Source organism: Ranitomeya variabilis, chromosome 3, assembly GCF_051348905.1.
Source record: "Ranitomeya variabilis isolate aRanVar5 chromosome 3, aRanVar5.hap1, whole genome shotgun sequence".
Taxonomy (NCBI): Eukaryota; Metazoa; Chordata; class Amphibia; order Anura; family Dendrobatidae; genus Ranitomeya; species Ranitomeya variabilis.
The window spans coordinates 409169490-409192556 of NC_135234.1; the positions used below are offsets into that span (position 1 = coordinate 409169490).

The following is a 23067-nucleotide window of genomic DNA, read 5'->3' on the forward strand; positions in this document are numbered from 1 at the left end:
TCCTCCCGTGGTAACCACACACAGACACACACTGCCTGACATTCCTCCCGTGGTAACCACACACAGACACACACTGCCTGACATTCTTCCCCTGGTAACCACACACAGACACACGCTGCCTGACATTCCTCCCGTGGTAACCACACACAGACACACACTGCCTGACATTCCTCCCGCGGTAACCACACACAGACACACACTGCCTGACATTCCTCCCGTGGTAACCACACACAGACACACTGCCTGGCATTCCTCCCGTGGTAACCACACACAGACACACACTGCCTGACATTCCTCCCGTGGTAACCACACACAGACACACTGCCTGGCATTCCTCCCGTGGTAACCACACACAGACACACACTGCCTGACATTCCTCCCCTGGTAACCACACACAGACACACACTGCCTGACATTCCTCCAGGGGTAATCACACACAGACACACACTGCCTGACATTCCTCCCGTGGTAACCACACACAGACACACACTGCCTGACATTCCTCCCGTGGTAACCACACACAGACACACACTGCCTGACATTCCTCCCCTGGTAACCACACACAGACACACACTGCCTGACATTCCTCCTGTGGTAATCACACACAGACACACACTGCCTGACATTCCTCCTGTGGTAATTACACACAGACACACACTGCCTGACATTCCTCCTGTGGTAACCACACACAGACACACACTGCCTGACATTCCTCCTGTGGTAACCACACACAGACACACACTGCCTGACATTCCTCCCGTGGTAATCACACACAGACACACACTGCCTGACATTCCTCCTGTGGTAACCACACACAGACACACCCTGCCTGACATTCCTCCTGTGGTAATCACACAGACACACACTGCCTGACATTCCTCCTGTGGTAACCACACACAGACACACACTGCCTGACATTCCTCCCCTGGTAACCACACACAGACACACACTGCCTGACATTCCTCCCGTGGTAACCACACACAGACACACACTGCCTGACATTCCTCCCCTGGTAACCACACACAGACACACACTGCCTGACATTCCTCCTGTGGTAACCACACACAGACACACACTGCCTGACATTCCTCCCGTGGTAATTACACACACAGACACACACTGCCTGACATTCCTCCCCTGGTAACCACACACAGACACACACTGCCTGACATTCCTCCTGTGGTAACCACACACAGACACACACTGCCTGACATTCCTCCCGTGGTAATCACACACAGACACACACTGCCTGACATTCCTCCCGTGGTAATCACACACAGACACACACTGCGCCTGTCTCTGCCTCTAGAAACAGCAATCACACGCCCAACCCAGAGTTCACCTCCAGTCACAGTGTTGCTCCACAGCCGTGGTCATGTGACTTCAGTGTGGGCGTGGTTAGGACGGTTTCCTGGACTTCAGTCGGTGACTCGGTGTAAGTGTACCGGGCGGTGTTGCTCCCATACAGTCGTGAGCGGGTGAGTGTTTGCTACGAGTTATGTCGTGATATGCGTTACTTCTATATTCTGCTTCATACCTGGCAGCTTGGAGTGTGTCCCCATCTCGGCGACATTGCTGCCGTTCGGTGTGTGCCCGGACAGCTCCTTGTCTGTGCGCCTTGTTTTGGGACGTCCCTTCTGCCATGGTTCAGGGCTGTGGCGGGGACAGGCGGTCAGCAGCAGGGTCCTCTCTCCCCGGCCGGCCCTCACTCTGTGCGGGGCAGTGATGCTGTATGTGCACAGGCTCCAGCACTGCTCCTGGCTGCACCGTGTGGTGACACTTGTACAGAGATTGAGCAATGCTTGCATCAGATACATTATCAGCACAGACAGGATTATCATTACTGATATTACAGCAGAGCTTTTTGCTGAGAACTCCTTTATAGAAAGGTCTACAATGAAATAAATCCTTTGTACCTTGAGTTGCTCGTCCTCCCTTGTGGCAGCGCCCGGGTGGTACCGCTATCCCCTCTCCCACCTGTCCTATGGCCCAATATAGAAATGGACCTCTCCGTCTAGGCATTTCTGCAGATCAGTGATTTATCCCATCTCATTGTGCTGCTCCAGTTTTGGTTCATCTATCCCTATTTATCATCCATGCAGCATCTGTTTTACTTGTACCCAAAAGAAATGAGATGGAGATTTCCTAAACGTCTAACAATCTGACATTGACATGCTGGCCATATTTGACCCATCACCATTTGTCCACAAAATAGACCAGCGTAGACCATGCCTCCATTTTTTTTCCTTTAAAAGGGTTGTCTCAAGTTTCTCTGGCAGTCCGACTGCTGGGACGCCGACAATCCCAAGAAGAGATGCTCTTCAATGAAGTGGTGGTCATCTGTTCCATTCATTCTTAATGGGACCAGCCGAGCGCAGCGCTTGCCTGTCTCTGGCGGTCTCATTAAAGGGACTCTGTCAACACAGAATGACTGCCCAAGCCAAGTATAGGCGCTTCGTGGCCAACCATTTGATGTGTATGGGGGTCTCCTGACTCCAACCCAACAAATTATTTTGGCAGGGGGAGAGAAGGATCAAGTAAATGGAATTTCGACACTGGAGTCCCCTTGTGTATGAAAGTATCAGGATAGATGGCTGACATCCAAATGTTCCTTCAGCAGATATCTCATGTGTGGCCTAAATTATGGGCTGCAGTATGCTAAACTAAAGCTGTCACACATGCCCTGAGATCCACTGTTGGGACCCTGTCACTATAGCCAGTGATAATAGCATAGTCCATGAATTATTCTGATCATAGATCCATCAGAACATCAAGGCTTGTGTTACCCTGTAGTCCATGACCTCAGCTAAAGCTGTCCTTATCCACTATGTCTTGCTGAACTGGTCCAAGGACTGATAATATAAGATGGTTTGGGGCAGCAACACAGGATTTGTCCTTCTCTGGAGGAAAGCCCTACTAGGTGACAAGCAGCAGCTTCTCTTCCTAAGAAAGTAAACATCCATGTTCTGCTTATCCAAGAAATTCAATGTGTTTTTCTGGGTGAGTTCGAAGAGGCCGCTTTCTCAAGACTGCTGATGGTTAGCTCATATGCTTCTTAAGTCCTAGGAGAAAACTGCAGCTGGAGCCCTTTTATCATCATGTGATACAACTTTGTGTACACATACATAGCTGAGATCACACAGACTTCTCATGTTTTAACCATTAAGCTACAGCTAGTGTGTGGGTTTGTTTATTACATTCTAACTTCCCCCCCCCCTTTCATATGAAGTGTGAAAGTGTCCAAAATGCACATTAAAGCTTCATTCAGATATCCTGGTTCTTATTTGCACGTGTGAAAGAAAAAGACAAAAAACAGACCAGGTTTGATCAGAGTGCTGGATCAGATTTTTATTACTGTTTGTTCAGTGTTTCATCAGTGAATTTCTGAATACAAAATTGCAAAGATTATCCTATCAAGTACAATGTTAAAAATAGATGGCACACCCATAGTGTTCAGACTGCAAAAAACCCGGACATGTGATTATCACTATGGACTTTGATAAGTTTCTCTCTGAAAATCAGATTACGTACGTGATTCACAATTGTGTAAAATGTAATAAAACCAAATATGTAGGCTTATACACATTAGTGAATGGCCATTTAATTTCTAAGTTGTGAGCAACTCCTGTGGGCTGTAACGGTCACATAGTACTTAAAGGGTTACTTCAGGGAGATAAAAAAAAAAAAAAAATGTTTGCAGTGTGCCTGCTTTCATAAACAATAAAGTTGAGATGCCCAGTACACTTTTATTATCTTTAGAACACTTGTAATTCTGTGTGACAGGAGCTGCTCCTCACTGCTCCCCCCTCCTGTCTGGGACAATACATCACACATGAGTGTGCAGCTTTCCCCTGAGAGAAACGGCTAGTCCCAGAAGAGGGGGAGTGGTTGGGTGGTGGCCTGCTCCTGACTTTTAGTAGCAGCAGACACCAGTCCTCTGATAATGTCTCCCTCACTGCAGGGCTAGTAGCAGGGAGCAGGCCATGCCCCCCTCACCTCGGACTGCAGAGAGACCTTATCAGGGGCTGGTGTGACAGCAGCTGCTCCTCACTGCTCACCCCTCCATCTGGGACATTACAGCAGTGTGCAGCTCCATGCTCTAACTACCAGCCAGTCTCCTAAAAATGGCTGGTTCTCTGTAGAGAACAGGGGGTGTGCCTATGCCCCCTCACCTCGGTCTGGCTGTTACTCACAGGGGGAGCTGCAAACTGATGTGTGATGTAATGTACCAGACGGTAGTGAGGAGCAGCTCCTGTCACATGAAATTACAAGTGTTAAAAAGATAATAGAACTGCACTGGATATCTCATCTTTATAGTTCACGAGGGCAGGGACAGTACAAAATTTTTTCTATCTCCCAGAGAACCCATTTAAAATGGGAAAAAATCACATCAAAAGCTTATGGGGAAGCCGTAACGATTCTCTCAGCAGTTACTTCCCACACACTAAACCATTCTCCATCTCCCTGCTAAAATTCATAATCATTATTTTTTATTTCTTTAAAATTGCAGTGAACATTGCACCATTTAATAAAAAAAAAACAAAAAAACTGATCATGTGTAATGAACACTCCAGTTCAGGTTTTTAATTACCCAACCCTATTAACAAATGCATGCAAATAAACCAGGTGATCGATAGATCTTGGCATCCAACAAATATATATTTTTTTCTCCTGCTGAAACATAATCTTTGTTTTTCAGAAACAGGGTGTGGATTTCCAGAGAGCTTTAATCCTTCTGTATTATAGGTTATAACCGCCACATCAGTAAGTTTCTCAAGCATCTGCTTAAACACTAATTTTCTGATAGCTATATTTCCAAACCAAATGAACACACCTGCATGCTCAGCTCAGGAAAGCGTGCATGTACAGACATCTGACTGTGGCTAATTTTTTGCAATAGATTGGCATGATGAAATTCACCCGCCCTATTCTTTTCTAACCCCTTATAATCAGTCAAATGAGATTTAGGAGAGTACCTTGAGATTGGCTGACAGTCCTGACAAAATCAGCGGTTGCTGACAACACAAATGTGATGTGTATGGCTAGTTTAAAGGGATTGTCCAGTGAAAGAAAGTTATCACCTATCCAGTAGATGGGTAATAACTTGTTCATTGGTGGTTGTCAGTCGTCTGGGATCCTCACTGATCGGTGGAATTATTGTGAATTTCTCAAAGGGGAACTTTTATACCTGTTAGAAAATGGAGCAGCAGATCGAACACCCAACCATTGCTTCACTCTTTATGTGGTGCTGGAACGCAGCACTCTGGAGCCCCAAAGAGAATGATTGGCTCAGAGACTGCGCATGCGCACTGATTCTCCATTCTAAGACTACAGTCACACTATCAGTATTTTGGTCAGTATTTCACATCAGTATTTGTAAGCCAAACCCAGGAGTGGAACAAACAGAGGGGAAAGCTATAATAGAATCACATCACCAAGTCTGTATTTTTCACCCACTCCTGGTTTTGGCTAACAAATACTGATGTGAAATACTGATAGTGTGACCATAGCCTAAGGGTACTGTCACACAGTACCATTTTGATCGCTACGACGGTACGATTCGTGACGTTCTAGCGATATCGTTACGATATCGCAGTGTCTGACACGCAGCAGCGATCAGGGATCCTGCTGAGAATCGTACGTCGTAGCAGATCGTGTGGAACTTTCTTTCGTCGCTTGATCACCCGCTGACATCGCTGGATCGTTGTGTGTGACAGCGATCCAGCGATGTGTTCGCTTGTAACCAGGGTAAACATCGGGTAACTAAGCGCAGGGCCGCGCTTAGTAACCCGATGTTTACCGTGGTTACCAGCGTAAACGTAAAAAAACAAACAGTACATACTTACATTCCGGTGTCTGTCCTCCAGCGTCTCAGCTTCTCTCCACTGTGTGAGCGTCTGCCAGCCGGAAAGCGAGCACAGCGGTGACGTCTGACGTCACCGCTGTGCTTGCCGGCTATGGCGCTTACACAGTGGAGAGAAGCAGAACGCCGGGGACAGACACCGGAATGTAAGTATGTACTGTTTGTTTTTTTTACGTATACGCTGGTAACCACGGTAAACATCGGGTTACTAAGCGCGGCCCTGCGCTTAGTTACCCGATGTTTACCCTGGTTACCGGGGACTTCGGCATCGCTCCAGCGCCGTGATTGCAACGTGTGACCGCAGTCTACGACGCTGGAGCGATATTCATACGATCGCTGCGACGTCACGGATCGTGCCGTCGTAGCGATCAAAATGGTACTGTGTGACTTTTCCTCTGATTGTTCCTCACCTGATTTTGGCTTACAAATACTGATGTGAAAACTGATAGTGTGACTGTAGCCTTACAGGGATAACAATTGCCCATTCTGATGATCGGTGCGAGTTCCAGCAGTTGTACCTCTACCAATCAATAAGTTCTCATTAGTGATGAGTAGGGTTGAGCGACCTTTACTTTTATAGGATCGGGTCGGGTTTCACGAAACCCGACTTTTTCAAAAGTCGGGTCGAGTGAAATCGGCCGATCCTATAAAAAAGTCGGGGTCGGCCGAAACTCGAAACCCAATGCAGTGCATTGGGTTTCCAATGGTTCCCAGGGTCTGAAGGAGCGGAAACTCTCCTTCAGGCCCTGGGATCCATATTTAAGTGTAAAATAAAGAATTAAAATAAAAAATATCGCTATACTTACACTCTGACGGGCCCTGGTACTAACCGGGAACCTTCCTTCCTTAGAATCAGCCTTCCAAGACCTTGCGGTGACGTCGCGGCTTGTGATTGGTCGCGCGGCCCCCATGTGACCGCTCGCGCGACCAATCACAAGCCGTGACGTCACCGAAGGCCCTGGAAGGGCTGATTCTTAGGAAGGAAGGCTGCCGGAACGAAGCCAAGGGTGAGTATATTCCTATTAGGTATATACTCACCCTCGGACACGCCCTGCTTCTTTCCGACAGCCTTCCTTCCTAAGAATCAGCCCTTCCAGGGCCTTCGGTGACGTCACGGCTTGTGGTTGGTCGCGCGAGCGGTCACATGGGGGCCGCGCGACCAATCACAAGCCGCGACGTTACCGCAAGGTCCTGGAAGGCTGATTCTAAGGAAGGAAGGTTCCCGGTTAGTACCAGGGCCCGTCAGAGGGTAAGTATGGCGATATTTTTTATTTTAATTCTTTGTTTTACACTTAAATCTGAATTCCGATACCAATTCCCGATATCTTAAACATATCGGGTATCGGAATTCCGATTCCAGATTCAGAAGATCGCCGACCTCATGGCCGACCCCACACAGGGGTCGGGTTTCATGAAACCCGACTTTGCCAAAAGTCGGCGACTTCTGAAAATTGCCGACCCGTTTCGCTCAACCCTAGTGATGAGCGTTTGCTTAGCGTATCCACAGTCTGTCAGTGCTTTCTGGTTGTTGATGGGAGCACTGTGAACTTCCTGATCTTCCAGGTTCCCTGATTCGCCGGCCTGGCATGATGTCATCTACCATATGTGGAGCACAGATGACGCCTTACTAGCCCAGCTAATCTTCAGTATAGCATGAGATCTTTCAGGATAAGGAGAATGAGAGGACTGGGCCCAGCCTGAGCCCTAGGGTTGGGCAAAGTGATCTGCTCATCTCCAGCCACCTCTCCCATGAATAGATGATAACTTCTTTTCACCACACGACCTCGTTAAGTGCCTGAAATGGAGGGGACGGTCAACTTTGGAGCACTTAAATGTACAGCAGGCAGATCAGAGTTCTGCACCTGTCAATGTGGAGGGAGCAGTGTGTAAACTATACTGTACTTTGTGAACTGTGACATATGTACGAGCCATTTTTATTATACACTATATTATGATGCATATAGAAAACAGATTATAGACATTTGGTAGTGTTATATACGGTACTTGTGCTGCTTTGTGGCCTTGCCACTTTAGTAGATTTACCTTCATTGTCAGTACTCATCTTATTATGTATTCTCATTCTCAAGCTTACCAGACGACATGATGAAAAAAATTGTGAACTCCACAAGGCAAGCGTTTGCCACTGGGAAGACGCGCTCATTGGATTTCCGGCTACAACAGCTACAGGCCATGAAGAAAATGATTATTGAGAATGACGCTGCCTTCAAGGAGGCCTTAAAAGCTGACTTGCACAAGGTTCTTTAGTAATTATCGGTTTATTAGCTGAGGGACAAAGCCTGATAATCTCCATCACTATGTATCCACATATCACTCTGCTTCAAACACTGTAAAATTATACGACATATTCACACCGCTTCAAACCGTGGTATTTGTTAGATAAAGGGAATTGTTTTTCATGTTCAGTAATTCATATTGCTGTAAAATAATTGTGTAGAATGAGAAATACCTTATTACATGATAAATTCTTATTTAGGTGCTTGCATGTCTTCTGTTTGTTAAATGAAAATTGTCCCATCGCCAGACTTAACAATATGTTTGTTTTTGTGTAGAATGGTTGTGCTTCATATGCTCATGAGATCCTGGGTCTTCTAGCTGAACTTGATCTGACCATTGACAATCTCCAGAACTGGGCTGCACCTCAGCACGTGAAAAAGGACCTGATGACAATGCAAGATGAGGTATACATCAATTATGAACCGCTTGGTGTTGTCCTCGTCATTGGAGCGTGGAACTACCCCATCGTCGTCCTTCTGCAACCTGTGCTGGGGGCCATTGCAGCAGGTACTTACTGGAGTCTGATTACTAATACTCCTAAATTGCCAACATAATTTGGAGCGCCACATCTGTCTGTGTTTTTTTTTTATTTTTATTTTTTTTATTTTATTTTTTTTTTTTAAAGTGAAATACTAAAAGTAGTGAAACAACATCACTAAAATCAATATCTCCTCCAATGTATTGTCACTTGTTAGCTTCCATGACTTAAACATGTGCAAAGAAATGCATAATTCAAACCTTCCAAATCTGTTATCCATTTGCTTTTATTGATCAGTTCTTAAATTTGGCTGATTTAAAAAAAATAAATAAAAAAAAATAAAATTGGTATTTGGCAGCAGCTTGCGTTTTTCAAACATAACTATTCTTACTTGCTCTTAGAAACTAGTTTAAATGGGTAACTGGGTCCTTTCAGCTTCTGCATTGGGTGGTGAGCGGGGTCGGTGATGTCATGCCTACAGATATGTGCCTGCTCAGGTGTTGTCTCACATCTGTCTTATTCTAATTAGAATGGCTGCAACTCACACACATAAGCCAGCATATCAGACAGCCATATAACCTGGACAACGATCACATCACAATGCTCGCACTGGTCGGTGGCTCTCCTGAACCGAGCGTGCCCGCATGTACATCTTCTGCACTCTCGGTCATGTGCAGTGCGCCTCTGAAGCAGGTAAGCGTACACCCTGCTTCAGAGGCGCTGTGACATGCCCAAAAAAAGCCATGCGCATGAGAACGTTGCAGAAACCTGGTGATGACGCTGGCTCTTGAAAATCATATTATCACGCCCATAGGTGACTAACAGGATACGAGGCTGGTTATGCAGGGAATTTAGTAATACATATGAATGCTGCTGGGTTTGAGGACATGGGAGACATGACAAGTTCCCTTTAATCTTTTTGACTTGTCTTTTACCTCACTCCAGAGCTGGAATCACATCTACGCTGTTTAGTATTTCTGCATAATTTCCTCCACGCTGCTTCTATCTTTGGCCTAACTAAGGAGTAAAGAGCAGTAATGCCTCTTTGAGTACTGTGCTTTGTATGGGAGACATCATAGCTGATTATGTATGGAAGGTGGACACACTTCCTTGGATTACTTTAGACTATTCTTGGTATTTGCGATTGAGCACTACTATGACTAAAAACACTTGGGATTGAAAAACTGACATTTGTCTCAAGTTCCATGTTTTTTTAATTAACATTTTAATGAAGATGGCATTAAACTGATTTTTTTCTTTTTATTTCATCTGATGCCGGACAACAAAATTCTTTCTTCACTCCAAATTACTCAGAAAACCAGTCTGGAGTTATCCGTGCACCTAACTCAGATTTTACTTGCATTTCTCAAATTTAGCAGATAGCTGATATATTTTTTTTTCTTTTATCATACCATATCAAGCAGCTCCAAGTCAATTGCAACTTAGATTGAGCCTGCAAGGAATTGGTGAAAATGCAAGATACTTGTCATTCAATGGCAAATTATAGTGTTTTTTTTTTCTAATGTACACACAGGACAGTTCTGAAAAGTTACTGGAAAGTTGATTTCCCCTTTTAAAATATGTCCAAGGGTGCTTAAGAAGTCCTTTCAGTAACTTTTTTTTCTTTTTAATTGTATAGTTTACTAAAAGGGGCTGAATCGCTTAATTAAACTTTTTTTTATTGTTTTTCTCCACTGCATTGCTGAGATATGGATTCCTGAGGTTTACAGCTCAAAATATGAAAATGTGGCCTTCATCCAAGGAGACGCTAAGGCCTGAGTCACCTGAGCATATAAATCTGCTGAGTGCTATCCGATAAAAAAAGAAATAAAAAATCTGATAGCACTGTGAACAATATTATTCAATAGGGCAGTGCTGATGACCGTCTGTCTGTAAAAAAAATAAAATAAAATTGCAGCATGCTGTGATATCATTCTGAAATTGGAAGACACTCATGCATTCAAGCCTATGGTTGCTTGGAAAACATTGGGCTGGCTGCACTCTGATGTCCGAGTACAGTCTGATTTTTGCGGACTTACTGAATGGAGAATTTTTTTTTTCTCCATCTGCTTTCCCTAGAGTGCTACAGTTCTCATGCAAGAGAATCTGGTCACACTATGCTGACATTCTTCATTGAGTGGCATTAGCATAATTGACTCTATTTTCTTGGCTGAGAAACTCTACCGCCGTGTGACCCTCACCTAACAGATTTCTCTCTGTGGACGTTTACTTGCCTCCATAACGCTGCCCAATCATTTATAAGGCAGCCAATTAGGCTGCCCACACGAGACCACCTGCATTAAAATGTATGTCATAAATGGGGGCTATCACTGGACCATGACATGTCCTCATTGGTCATTAAAGGGTCTAATATGCTCCTTATATTTGTAGTAGAAAAGCATTTTACACATTCTGTCTGCATATAGACAACTCTTCTGTGATAACTGTGTTTTGTTACTACATTAGGCTACGTTCACATTTGCGTTGTGCGCCACAGCGCACACAAAAACGCAGCAAAACGCATGCACAACGCTGCGTTTTGCGCCGCATGCGTCCTTTTTTCCATTGATTTTGGACGCAGCAAAAATGCAACTTGCTGCGTCCTCTGCGCCCGGACGCGGGCGCCGCAGTGACGCATGCGGCGCAAAACGCAAGTGCGACGCATGTCCATGCGCCCCCATGTTAAATATAGGGGCGCATGACACATGCGGCGACGACCGCAAATGTGAACGTAGCCTAAGAGCTTGGGGATCAGATATTCTCTGGAGTCCTTCCTTGTTAAACAGCACATGACTCCTATGTCAACTATTTATCTTGTGTTGATGAAGAATAGGAAAATATTTCACTATAAAAAAGTAACATTTTTAAATGTATAGCTGTAAGTAGTTCTGTCTAGAACCTGTGTTCTCTCTGACATGTCTCCGCTCATTCTAACATCCATTTCTTTTAACCTGTGGTTTATGGTTTCACATTGTGCTGTTATCTTCAAAACATACTTTTTACTAGCTGTTTCCAGCCAGCTAACGCTCGGCATGCTCATTGCTATCTAGTTTAATCACTAGCAGCGTTAATTAAAGTAAATGACAACATTCAATAGCGCTTACGCAGGTGGTAAATTAACTTAAAATGAAGTTAATGACAATAATAAGAATTAAAAATCAGAATAATACTAATACATTTTATTCACAGTGTAAAATCAAAAGCAAACTGGATTCGTGTGGTAATGTGGTGGGGGGGACGGAGCCTCGCGTGGTAATGTGGTGGGGGGGACGGAGCCTCGCGTGGTAATGTGGTGGGGGGGACGGAGCCTCGCGTGGTAATGTGGTGGGGGGGGACGGAGCCTCGCGTGGTAATGTGGTGGGGGGGGACGGAGCCTCGCGTGGTAATGTGGTGGGGGGGGGGACGGAGCCTCGCGTGGTAATGTGGTGGGGGGGATGGAGCCTCGCGTGGTAATGTGGTGGGGGGGACGGAGCCTCGCGTGGTAATGTGGTGGGGGGGGACGGAGCCTCGCGTGGTAATGTGGTGGGGGGGACGGAGCCTCGCGTGGTAATGTGGTGGGGGGGACGGAGCCTCGCGTGGTAATGTGGTGGGGGGGGACGGAGCCTCGCGTGGTAATGTGGTGGGGGGGGACGGAGCCTCGCGTGGTAATGTGGTGGGGGGGACGGAGCCTCGCGTGGTGATTGGGGTGGAGCTACTGTGCAGGGGGCGGGATTAGCGAATAATCACGAAAAAAAAATAAAATATATATATATATATATATATAATGAGATTATTGATCAGAAGATATGTGGAGGGTGACAAGTGAAGGGTTAAATTTCAGCCTCAGACTCTTTCTTCTGAATTTTGGTAATCCGTGAAAAAAAATGGAACGATTTTAAAAAAGCAAACTATATACTCACTAGCCACTTTATTGGGCTGGTATCACATGAGCATGTATTCTCTCATCTGAGAGTATCTGGCCGATTATGCTCCCCCACACCCTCCTCAGACTGGCTCTGTCTGAAGGAAAAAATCTGATATGAGCACGGGAAAACAAAAATGGCCAGGTTTTTCAGTTTTAACACTTTAGAAGCCTAGGGCAACAAAGTTTAAAAAGGCTGAATATATTGACAGCAAGTTATTTTTTTTTTTTTTACATTGCTATGCACAGGTGCATTCTTTTTGGCAGGATCTGCTTGAAAAACACGTCATGTTCACATACCCCTACACAACAGTGACACGCAAACTGGTCTTCGGCTGTTCTAGTGTATACGTGCTAAGGAATGACAAGTTGCTAGAACACTGTCACTTTCTCTGTTGAAGTCGGCTGCAGTTTGCCTGACTGTGCTCTGTGTGTTTATCAGGAAGATTCCAGACATTCTCCTCTGATTCCGTTCCTCAACAAGTTGTTATATCCGCAAGATCCCTTTTAGCTGCATGTTTCCTCTCGATCACACTATCAAGAGCATTGCATGAGAAAACTGAACAATGGCAGTTTTTCATGTACTGGCCTTGGCTAATTTGGCACCAAGGATTATTCCGCTCTCGAAGTCTCCCAGATCGCCTAATTCTCCCATTCTAATGAGGATTCACATTGACATTGATGCACAGAAAACTTGCTCGGATTTATGTTGCACTGGGGGAGTTCCTGTATAACTTCCTTACAAGGAAGCTCCAAAAGTGAGCTGGCAGATATCTGTAATAGAGTGGGTCATACAGTGTTGGTGACAATCTAGAACCGTTACTGCTCCTGGTTAAAGGGAATTTGTCTAGTCCCCCATGCCCTGCAACCCAGCACCATTCACCTATGTATGAGTAAAGTCCCTGCCTAACCAGCATGTATGGCGCTATTGAGTGAGCGCGTGATGACATAATTTGCACGAGCTGTAAATCTAGCGCATGCGTGCTATTCATTCCAACTACATCTCTGAAGCTGGGTGTACGCTTTCCAGCTTTAGAATCACTCACTGCACATGTCTGGAAGTTTAGAAGATGGCTTCTAAAAAAAAAAAAAAAAAAAAAAGGTAATCACAAATGATGATGAATCTGTTGTTTTTTTAGGGTAAGTTCACACTAGATGTTTTTCAACTTTTTTTTTTTTTTTTTTTTTCTTCAGCAAAATCTGATCTCTTGGCAGGAAAGAAGCTGCAGAGAAAAAAAGCATGTTTTAAAAAGAAAGTTCTATTCTATAGAATCAGGTTTTGACACAAAGAAAACACAGCAAAACCTGATACTTGCATTTTTGGTCCGTTTATTTTCACCACCCATTTATTTTAGTGGGTGAAAAATGTTGAAAGAAGGGACACGCTTCATTGTGCAAAAAAGCATGCAAAGCACAAAATCCTGATAACAAAAAACCAAGCTGTGTGCCTGACATTTCTGAAATCTCAGACTTTGCTGGTACTGTAAAAAGCAGCTGAAAATTTGCATAAAAAAACTCCTAGTGTGAACTTATCCTTAATATTGCATTTCTTTAAAGGTAACGCTGTGGTGATCAAACCATCTGAGGTGAGCGAACATACTGCCAAGCTTTTGGAGAAAGTTGTCCCGCGATACTTGGACCAGGTACGTTATTATATACTTGGGTTACTTGTAAAATGTGTGTATGTGAAAAGTGTGCAAGACTGGGTTCAAATGCTCTGGATTTCGACACTGCAAATATGGAGCAAATTATATTCTAACACTCCATCCACATGTAGCAGGAAAACAAGTATGCTGCACCTTAGTAAATCTGCAGTCTGCTGATAGAGAAAACCACATAAGGCTACGTTCACATTTGCATTGTGCGCCGCAGCGTCGGCGCCGCAGCGCACAACGCAAACAAAACGCGGCAAAACGCATGCACAACGCTGCGTTTTGCGCCGCATGCGTCCTTTTTTCATTGATTTCGGACGCAGCAAAAATGCAACTTGCTGCGTCCTCTGCGCCCCGACGCGGGCGCCGCAGGGACGCATGCGGCGCCAAACGCAAGTGCACTGCATGTCCATGCGCCCCCATGTTAAATATAGGGGCGCATGATGCATGCGGCGCCGCTGCGGCGCCCGACGCTGCGGCGAGGACCGCAAATGTGAACGTAGCCTAATAGAGACACTGCAGTAAATAAATAGAAGTAATAAATGTAAGTAACATAGGACACCCAGATTACACTACTTTTATCAAAAGAACGCAAAAGCAATCCCACCACAACACGGTGCACCCAATTAGGATGACCCCCTAACGCACCTGCGTATGTAAAGCAAAATAGATAAAGTGCACAACCCAAAGCAAGGAGGCGCCCCCCCTCCCCCCATAAAAAAAAATGTATCCATTAAAGCTAGTGACCTTTCAAATTTCATATTTTCTTTTTTGATCTTGTAGGAACTTTACCCATTGGTGAATGGAGGAGTACCAGAGACAACAGAGTTGCTTGCTGAAAGATTTGACCACATTTTCTACACTGGGAATACAAACGTTGGCAAAATTATCATGACTGCAGCATCTAAATTCCTGACGCCCGTCACCCTTGAACTGGGAGGGAAAAGTCCATGTTACATTGATAAGGACTGTGATATTGATATTGCCAGCAGGTGAGTGTTACAGAGAAAATGAAAAGTCACGGTTGAAGGGTGACTTTGGCTATCGGATTATTAAGTGTTTATGACCTGATAGATAACGCCTGATGTCATGATGATTTGCATGATCTGCATTTCTCTTAGGAAGTTTTTTTTTTTTTTTTTTTTTTTTTCTTTTTAGGTTTCAGGACATTAAATTGGTTGTCCACTACCAGGACGACCCTTTCTTCAGCTAAATGTTCTGCACACAATAATAAATTAAAGCCTATACTTCAGGGCTGTGGAGTCTGAGGCGGTATAAAATGGACCGACTCCTAAAATATATAATAAATTGGGTTCAGTAGTTCAGTGCAGGATGTGCTGCAAATATTTCCATAAGAATTTGGGAAAGTTATAAAATGTCCTATAAATGTCTGTTCTGTTCCTGGTCTAATGCTCTCGGCTTCTAGTAGAGATGAATCTGTGCTGCACTTTATGCACATGCTCAGTAATGAGGCAGGGCTGTGAGCTCAGGGTCGTAAGGCAGGGACATTGAGGTGTCTGAGTCGGTGGTTTGGCTTACCAACTCCACAGCCCTGCTATACCCGCCTCCCCTGCCGGCGCTTTTCCTTCTGTGTGGGCACTCGCTCTCCCCGGGCTGTGATGCGGTGTTGTGACGCCTGCGCCTAATCAGCGCTGGCGTCACTGTCTCCGCTTTCGCATGAACTGAACATGTAGAGAAAGCCAGGACTGCAAGTTATTCTGGACTATCTCTCCATGTTCAGTTTGTCTGAAGGCGGAGACAGTGATGCCAGCGCTGATTTGGGCGCTGACGTCACGTGTCACAACACCGCATCACAGCCCCAGACCGCTAGTTCCAACACCGCTGGAATGGACCTGGCACGGGGGGTGATTATAGGCTTTATTATTTTATCAGGGCTGAACATTTTAGTTTTAAGAGGTGGTTGTCCTAGTGGTGCACAACCCCTTTAACCAATTACAGTATGTAGATACTTATTTTTACTTTATTATTCAAGGTCAGAGAAATCTTTTTTACTTGGTTTTTCATTTTTGGTACTAGGATAAATGAAGCATTAAACCAATGAACGTTGTATATAATACCAGAATTGGACATTTTTGACAAACCTGTGACTTTCACATGACAAGTAAAATTTTATTAACTTTATTGCAAAATGTCATTAAAAAATTTGAGGTAGGTTTGTCTTTAAAGGGAACCTGTCAGCAGTTTTGGCCGATGTAAGATACGGCCACCACCTTTCAAGGCTTGTTTACAGTATTGTATAATGCTGTAGATAAACCCCCGATCCGACCTGAAAGAAGAAAAATGAGTTTTATTATACTCACCTGGGGGTTCGGTCCGATGGGTGCTGCAGGTCCGGGTCCGGCGCCTCCCATCTTCATGCGATGCCGCCCTCCAGTACTACAATGTGTGTGCATGAGATTTCTGTAATATTACAGCTTTTGCTGGTGCTATAAAACACAGCTTTTAATTTGCATAAAAAACAAAGCAAAAATGCAACGTGCGAGCAGCGGGCTTAAGGGATTATGGATGATAAAACTGTAATATGTTTTTAATGTATGTTTGATTATATTTTTGCCTATGACTCAGATTCTTTGAGATGAATCACAACTTTTTAATCCTATTTTGCTGAGGTATGACAAGCAATGGTTGTATATATCTCTATGTATCATGGGCTATATTGATGGATAGAGGTGTAGATATATTTTAATATCTTTCTATATTGAAGAAATTTTTTTATTTTTTATTTTTTTATATCTAGACGCATAACTTGGGGAAAGTTTGTAAACTGTGGACAAACATGTATCGCGCCTGATTACATTCTGTGTGATAAATCCATCCAAAGTAAACTGATAGAAAAGATTAAGGAGACAATAAAGGTATATCGCTTTTTTATTTTGTTTTCTATGACTTTTCCATTATTGTGATCTTTTATATTATGTACATAAGTGTATTCTTTATGTAATAAGTGACATATGTTGCTATTCAAAATTGTGTACCGTAATTTTCGGATTACAAGCGCACTTTTTTTCCCCAAAATTTTTTGGGGGGAATGTGGGTGCGTCTTACAATGCGGATATACCTTACCAGTACCGTTGCTGCAGGCTGGGATGAGGGGGGTGTACAGCAGTGCTTCGGGGGTCTCTGGCGCTGCTGCGGGTAAAGGCCAGAGCCCCCGCAGTTCCATGGCATGCGCAAATGAAGATCTCGGCACCAAGATCTCGGGAGATAAGATCTCGGGAGATGAGATCTCAGCGCTCAGATCTCATCTCCTGAGATCTTGGTGCTGAGATCTCCATCTGCGCATGCGCCACCCCTGGCAGCCATTTTCCCAGAGTCCACCGCACAGGAAACCATGGAACTGTGGGGACTCTAATCCAAAAAAATACGGTACCAATCCATTCCATTTCCCAAGGCTGTATATAAGCAATTCACAGGAGATGTCTTTCCTTCCGCTCTTAATATTTTGGAGTGTCACCGTTTTATACTAGGCTATTTTTACATCTGCGTTTTAGGAACAGACCAAATGAAATTTCATTCCCAAAATACATCCATTACATAACTGATGTTTTATTTGCAAATTGTCTCTTCAGAGAAAAAGAGGACTTGAACTCTCTGAAGAGACAGTTTGCATTTTTAATTTCCCAGAGGAGCATGCATGGCTTTTAAGTCTCCTCACTCTCATATGCCAGGCTTGACATATCACTCTCCCCAAGTAAAAACGCTGCCCCTTAGACCTCAGTCCAGAGCCTCTCACTGTCACGGGGCAGAAATAGGAAAACAGGAGATGAGGAATCTGGGCCCCTGAACTGCCCCTCAGGCTAGGGGGAGCCCTGTCTTTCCTTTACTTGGGGGTACCCTTGAAGGTAGGGAGGCCCAAGTCACCGACCTGTCCCTGTCTCCTGTTAAACCCTGAACTAAACCCCCAACCCCCACCCCAGGAGGTGAACAGTGTAAACAGCACCGCAAAGCAAATAAACAGGAATAAATATGAGTGTGAGGGGAACACGATACCAAAAGGTGAATGCACAAACTACAAAGTAACAAAACTCAGAACTTAGCTTGTGCACGCCGCTGCTGACTCCACAACACAGATAGTACAGCAACAGAGCTCCAATCACCAGACTTGGCTGACACCAGAGAGCTGCTACTGCGAAGTTGGTCTCCTGAAAGGACCTGTATAACCAACAGTCAGCTGATGCACCAGGTGACCTTATACAGGATGGTGGGAGTGGTCACATTCATCAGCTGACCCAGCAGCAATGCAATAACACCAGCGGCCATCGGGGGGGAAAACTGCATTAACCCCCAATGACCAGAAAGGAAAAAAGGTTTAAATCAGAGGGAAACCAGATCTGCCACAGATCCAAACATGGATCGTGACACTCGCCAAGCCAAATCAGAGCTCCTACTCGGCTGACACATTATTCTCAATCCCATCCACTAGGTCATTGATTTTAAAGGAACTGGTCCTAGTACAGTGATTGTGAGAAATAGTAGCAATTCTGTAGATATTTTTGCTTGCGGGTTTTAAAATATAAAATGTCGATGGATAAAGTATCCATCAGTGAGCACTGTCCAAAATGTCGTTGTATTGTGTGCCATAATTTAGAATTTGTTCTAAGACTCAAGTTTTTGTTTTTCGCGCCAGGAGTTTTATGGTGATAATCCCAAGGAATCTGTAGATTATGAAAGGATTATTAACAAACGTCACTTTAAGCGTATTGTTGGCTTGCTTGAAGGGGAGAAAATTGCTATTGGAGGGGAGCAAGATGAGTCCACCTGCTATATAGGTATGTATTACCAGAAATAACACAGATGCATGGCCTTAATTTTTAACGTGCTCATCAGTTGTTTTCTTCACTTTCTGTCCTGTGTTCATATGACAGTTATACAGTTCCAGAATTGCATTATATTGCAAAATTCTTGGGAAGCAGATTCATCTGATATCAATAGAATACCTTTATCAATATGGTCTAATTGTTATACAGTGCAAACTTGGACTAGACAGTCGTAAAATGTGCCAGATTTACAATAGTGGGTCATGCTGTTTGAAAAGCGGCAGAATCTTTAGACTACGTAGTCTACGTTTACATCGCCTATTAGTTGGCTTAATTTGTGCCAGGAATTTGGTGGATGGTGTTGGGCTATTTGAGATAAACCATGCCCCCTTGTCGAACAAGGCGAATAAAAAGTGTCTAATAAGCAAATGGTGGACGTCAAATGATGCTTTTTATGAGGCACAGTGTCACTCATTAGACAATACCCCTTTCCCTAAGCCAAGTCCTTTAAAGTAGTCATGTCACCTTGTTAGAAAAAGTGGAGAAAGAGAGTCTTAACGGCTATGCTTACACATTGCGTTTTTACAGTACCAGCAAAGTCTGCAATTTCAGGAATCTCGTACACACACCTGTTTTGTTTTCTTTCTTGTATTTGTTTTTTTCCTGACTGTTTTGTCAAAGATGCGTTTTTGCAAAATGCAGCATTTCCCCTTTTTTTTTTTTCTTTTTTTTTTGTTTTGCGTTTTTCACCCATTGAAAGCAATGGATAGTGCAAAAAAAGGCATGAATCAGGTTTTGTTGTGTTTTTGGTGCCAAAACCGGATATCGTTGAATCAGAGAAATTTTTTTTTTTTATGCACAAAACTATATAGGCATGTGCAAGAGACAAATGTACCGACAAAAACGCAGCAAAAACTAAGCAAAACCTGCTTTTTGTAAGCAGCTTAAAAAAACCACAGCAAAAAGCACAACGTGTGAACATGGCCAAATGTAGTAAATTTGTTGCAGTATTGTGCGTGTGATCAGGGAATGTCCAACAATTGAGTTTATAAAATGAAAACAGCTAAAACATAAAGTAGGCCTAGGTCTCAGGAATCCAACCCCTTTTAAGTGAAATTCCCTATCCTATTGCCTGTCTCACTTGACTAATACAGGAGTGCCTATGCTGGATACAATTGTGTCCACCACTCAGCTCTGAATAACACTTGGCCTGTACAGGTTTTCACCTTTTTGGATACCTACAAGAATGTTTTATGGTCGTTGCAAGCAGTCTTGAAAATGGTGAGGGATTAAAGTACAATATAAAGGGTGTCCCAAAAGGAAGTAGAGGGTTGAATCAATAAATTTGATCAAAAACGATTAGATGGGTAAATGCACACTGACACACTATAAAAGTTTACTTGAATTTTATTACATTGTTTTTGTTTATTACATTTTCACTGTTTAATCTCATAAGTGCTCGAAAAGTCTTCCAGCGATTTTGTCGAATGTGACAGAGAACGATATAAATTGTGGTCTGCATTAGTCTCCATAAATACTTCCAAGATCAACTCTTAATTTGTCCATTGTCTGGAGTTTCCTTTCAAAGATCTTGATCTTAACACTTTTATTGACAGCCTTCGGCTCGATCTCAAACCATGGCGACTTGATGGATGAACAATCTGTAGGAATATTGATCTTATGCAAGGTTAGATAGGTCCACCAGGGTCTTTTCTGCCGTTATCTTGATAGTACAACGAAAAAAGAAGTCCATTGGTGTTAAGTCGGGTGAACCTGGCGGCCATTCAGTTTGTGTATATGTCTACCTATAAAATCCTTTTAGAATGTAATTGATTAACCTTTATCCCTACTTTTGGGCCAGCCTGTAGGTTACAAAGTTGCATAACAGTCTACAATATTATAAATTAGCTTTCTTAGAGTAAAATTAGACCGGCAAACTACCTGTAAATTTGTTTGCTACGCCTGTCTTTGCTGGTTATAACTCGTATCCACGTTACTGAAGAATACTTATAGACGACTTGATGTTTTCTAGCACCAACTGTTCTTGTTGATGTGAAGCCAGAAGCGAAGGTCATGCAAGAAGAGATTTTTGGACCCTTACTTCCTATAATAACTGTGAATAATGTGGATGAAGCCATTCAGTTCATCAACGAGAGAGAGAAGCCACTTGCACTTTATGCATTTGCAAATGACAAAAAGGTACTTGTATAACTGCAGGGATTACTGTATCCTGGACCGTCACATTCACAATAAAATGGTAAAATTATTTTCAACTGAAAAAGTAGGGTCCTGTTCCCAAGGGCCCTCGACACTGTTTATATGATTACTGTCATTGTAAGATACATATTTGTTTTCACGTGCTATACTTTTTTTTCAACTATGTCTTGCATTAGTCTTATGGTCTGAGCTTTTTATGACCTATAGGTTAAACTGATGCCATTATAGGCTATGGATAACAGATGCCAATTTTAGGCATCTATCCCAGCCATTTAGGATGTGAGGTGTGTTTTTTTTTTTTTTTTTTTTTTAACAAGGATTTAAAAGCTGATCTGTTTCAAAATCCATATAAAAAATTATTTGAAGTGGATTTTGAAGCGGATCAGCTTCTGAAAGCTCAGTGTGAACATGACCTTTCAGGAGAAATTACAGCAGATTGACTGTCTCTCACCTGCACTCTCCGTAGAACTTCATGAGCACCAGCAGCCTTCTATCTCAGTAATAAGAGTCATTAATACCTGGATACAGAATTTACCTGTGAATTGAGCATGTTGAGGATGAATGATCAGTCCATTAGGAGAAAGAAGTAGATTACTTTGATAAGATATAGTGCAAAATGTTATACGTTCATGGACACTATTGAGTTATGAAAAAAATAGATTTGAAATGATAACATTTTAACCCCTTCACAAGATATGACGTCATATGTCGTGTTTCTGATTTTAATGCGGGCTCCGACGCTGAGCCCGCATCTTTCCCCGCACATGGCAGGTAATTTAATCGCGTCAATCCAGCCGTTCTTCAGCACCCTGTCGCATGATTGCGGGGCGCCAATGGGTTGTCATGACAGCTGAGGGTCTGCCAACGGCCCCCGTACCTGTCATATCGATACTCCTGTGAAGACTGGTTTGTGGTCTGCTTTCATAGATTGTGATTTCTGCTATACATAGCAGGGCTAAAGCACCGCGCTACGTATAGCACAAGCGATCAAACTTCAACTCCTAAGGAGACTATTAAGTACAGTAAAGAGAAAAACAAAGTTTAAGGCTATGTGCACACGTTGCGGATTTTGCTGCGGATCCGCAGCGGATCTGCAGCTGCGGGTCCACAGCAACTTTCCATGCGTTTACAGTACAATGTAAACCAGTGCCCATGCTGCGGAAAAAAATGCGCGGAAACTCTGCGGGTTACATTCTGCAGCATGTCAATTCTTTGTGCGGATTCCGCTGCGGTTTACACCTGGTCCACAATAGGAATCCGCACAAAATCCGCATAAAAACCGCGGTAAATCCGCAGGTAAAACGCAGTGCCTTTTTACCTGCGGATTTCTCAAATCCACTGCAGAAAAATCCGCAGAGCTCCAAAATATGTGTGCACATACCCTTAGAAAACACAAGGTCAAATCACCCCCCATTTTGCCCTATTAAAAATAAAATAAGTAAAATAAATACCCATATTTGGTATTGCTGCTTTTAGAAATGTCTGATCTATCAAAATATAAAATCAGATTAATACAGCGTATCAAGGAAAAAAATCAAAATGCCAGAATTATGTTTTTGGGTCGCCACAACATTACACTAGGGCCTCTTTCACACTTCCATCTTTGAGATCCCGTCGAAATCAGTAGATTTTTGAAAAAACAGGATCCAGCAAATTTTTCTCCTGGAACCTATTTTTTCCCATAGACTTGTATTAGCGACGGATTGTGATGGATGGCCATCCGTTTCATCCGTCGTGCACTGGATCCGTCAGAAAATCGCTGTCCGTCGGGCGGAGAAAACGTTCAGAGGAACTTTTTTCTGCACGTCGGAAAATCGCTCAGTGACGGGTCCTGTGCTGCCCGTCTTTGGCTATAATGGAAGCCTATGGACGCAGGATCCGTC

The 23067-nt window shown here is 43.6% G+C and overlaps 1 protein-coding gene across 5 annotated transcripts in view; it reads left to right on the forward strand.

Moving 5' to 3' along the window:
• The first annotated feature begins 1336 nt into the window (after window positions 1-1336).
• Window positions 1337-23067, forward strand: part of ALDH3A2 (aldehyde dehydrogenase 3 family member A2) — a 42656-nt gene continuing 20925 nt past the window's right edge. For 2 of the 5 annotated variants that reach the window (XM_077296244.1, XM_077296245.1), the window contains exons 1-9: window positions 1337-1478; window positions 4700-4764; window positions 7951-8119; window positions 8434-8665; window positions 14095-14180; window positions 14973-15181; window positions 16948-17065; window positions 18838-18979; window positions 21000-21166. In XM_077296244.1, coding sequence (XP_077152359.1) covers window positions 7964-8119; window positions 8434-8665; window positions 14095-14180; window positions 14973-15181; window positions 16948-17065; window positions 18838-18979; window positions 21000-21166 — 1110 coding nt within the window. In that variant the 5' untranslated portion in view covers window positions 1337-1478; window positions 4700-4764; window positions 7951-7963. The remainder of the gene's footprint in view (window positions 1479-4699; window positions 4765-7950; window positions 8120-8433; window positions 8666-14094; window positions 14181-14972; window positions 15182-16947; window positions 17066-18837; window positions 18980-20999; window positions 21167-23067) is intronic. The other 3 variants (XM_077296242.1, XM_077296246.1, XM_077296247.1) reach the window with 3 other exon arrangements.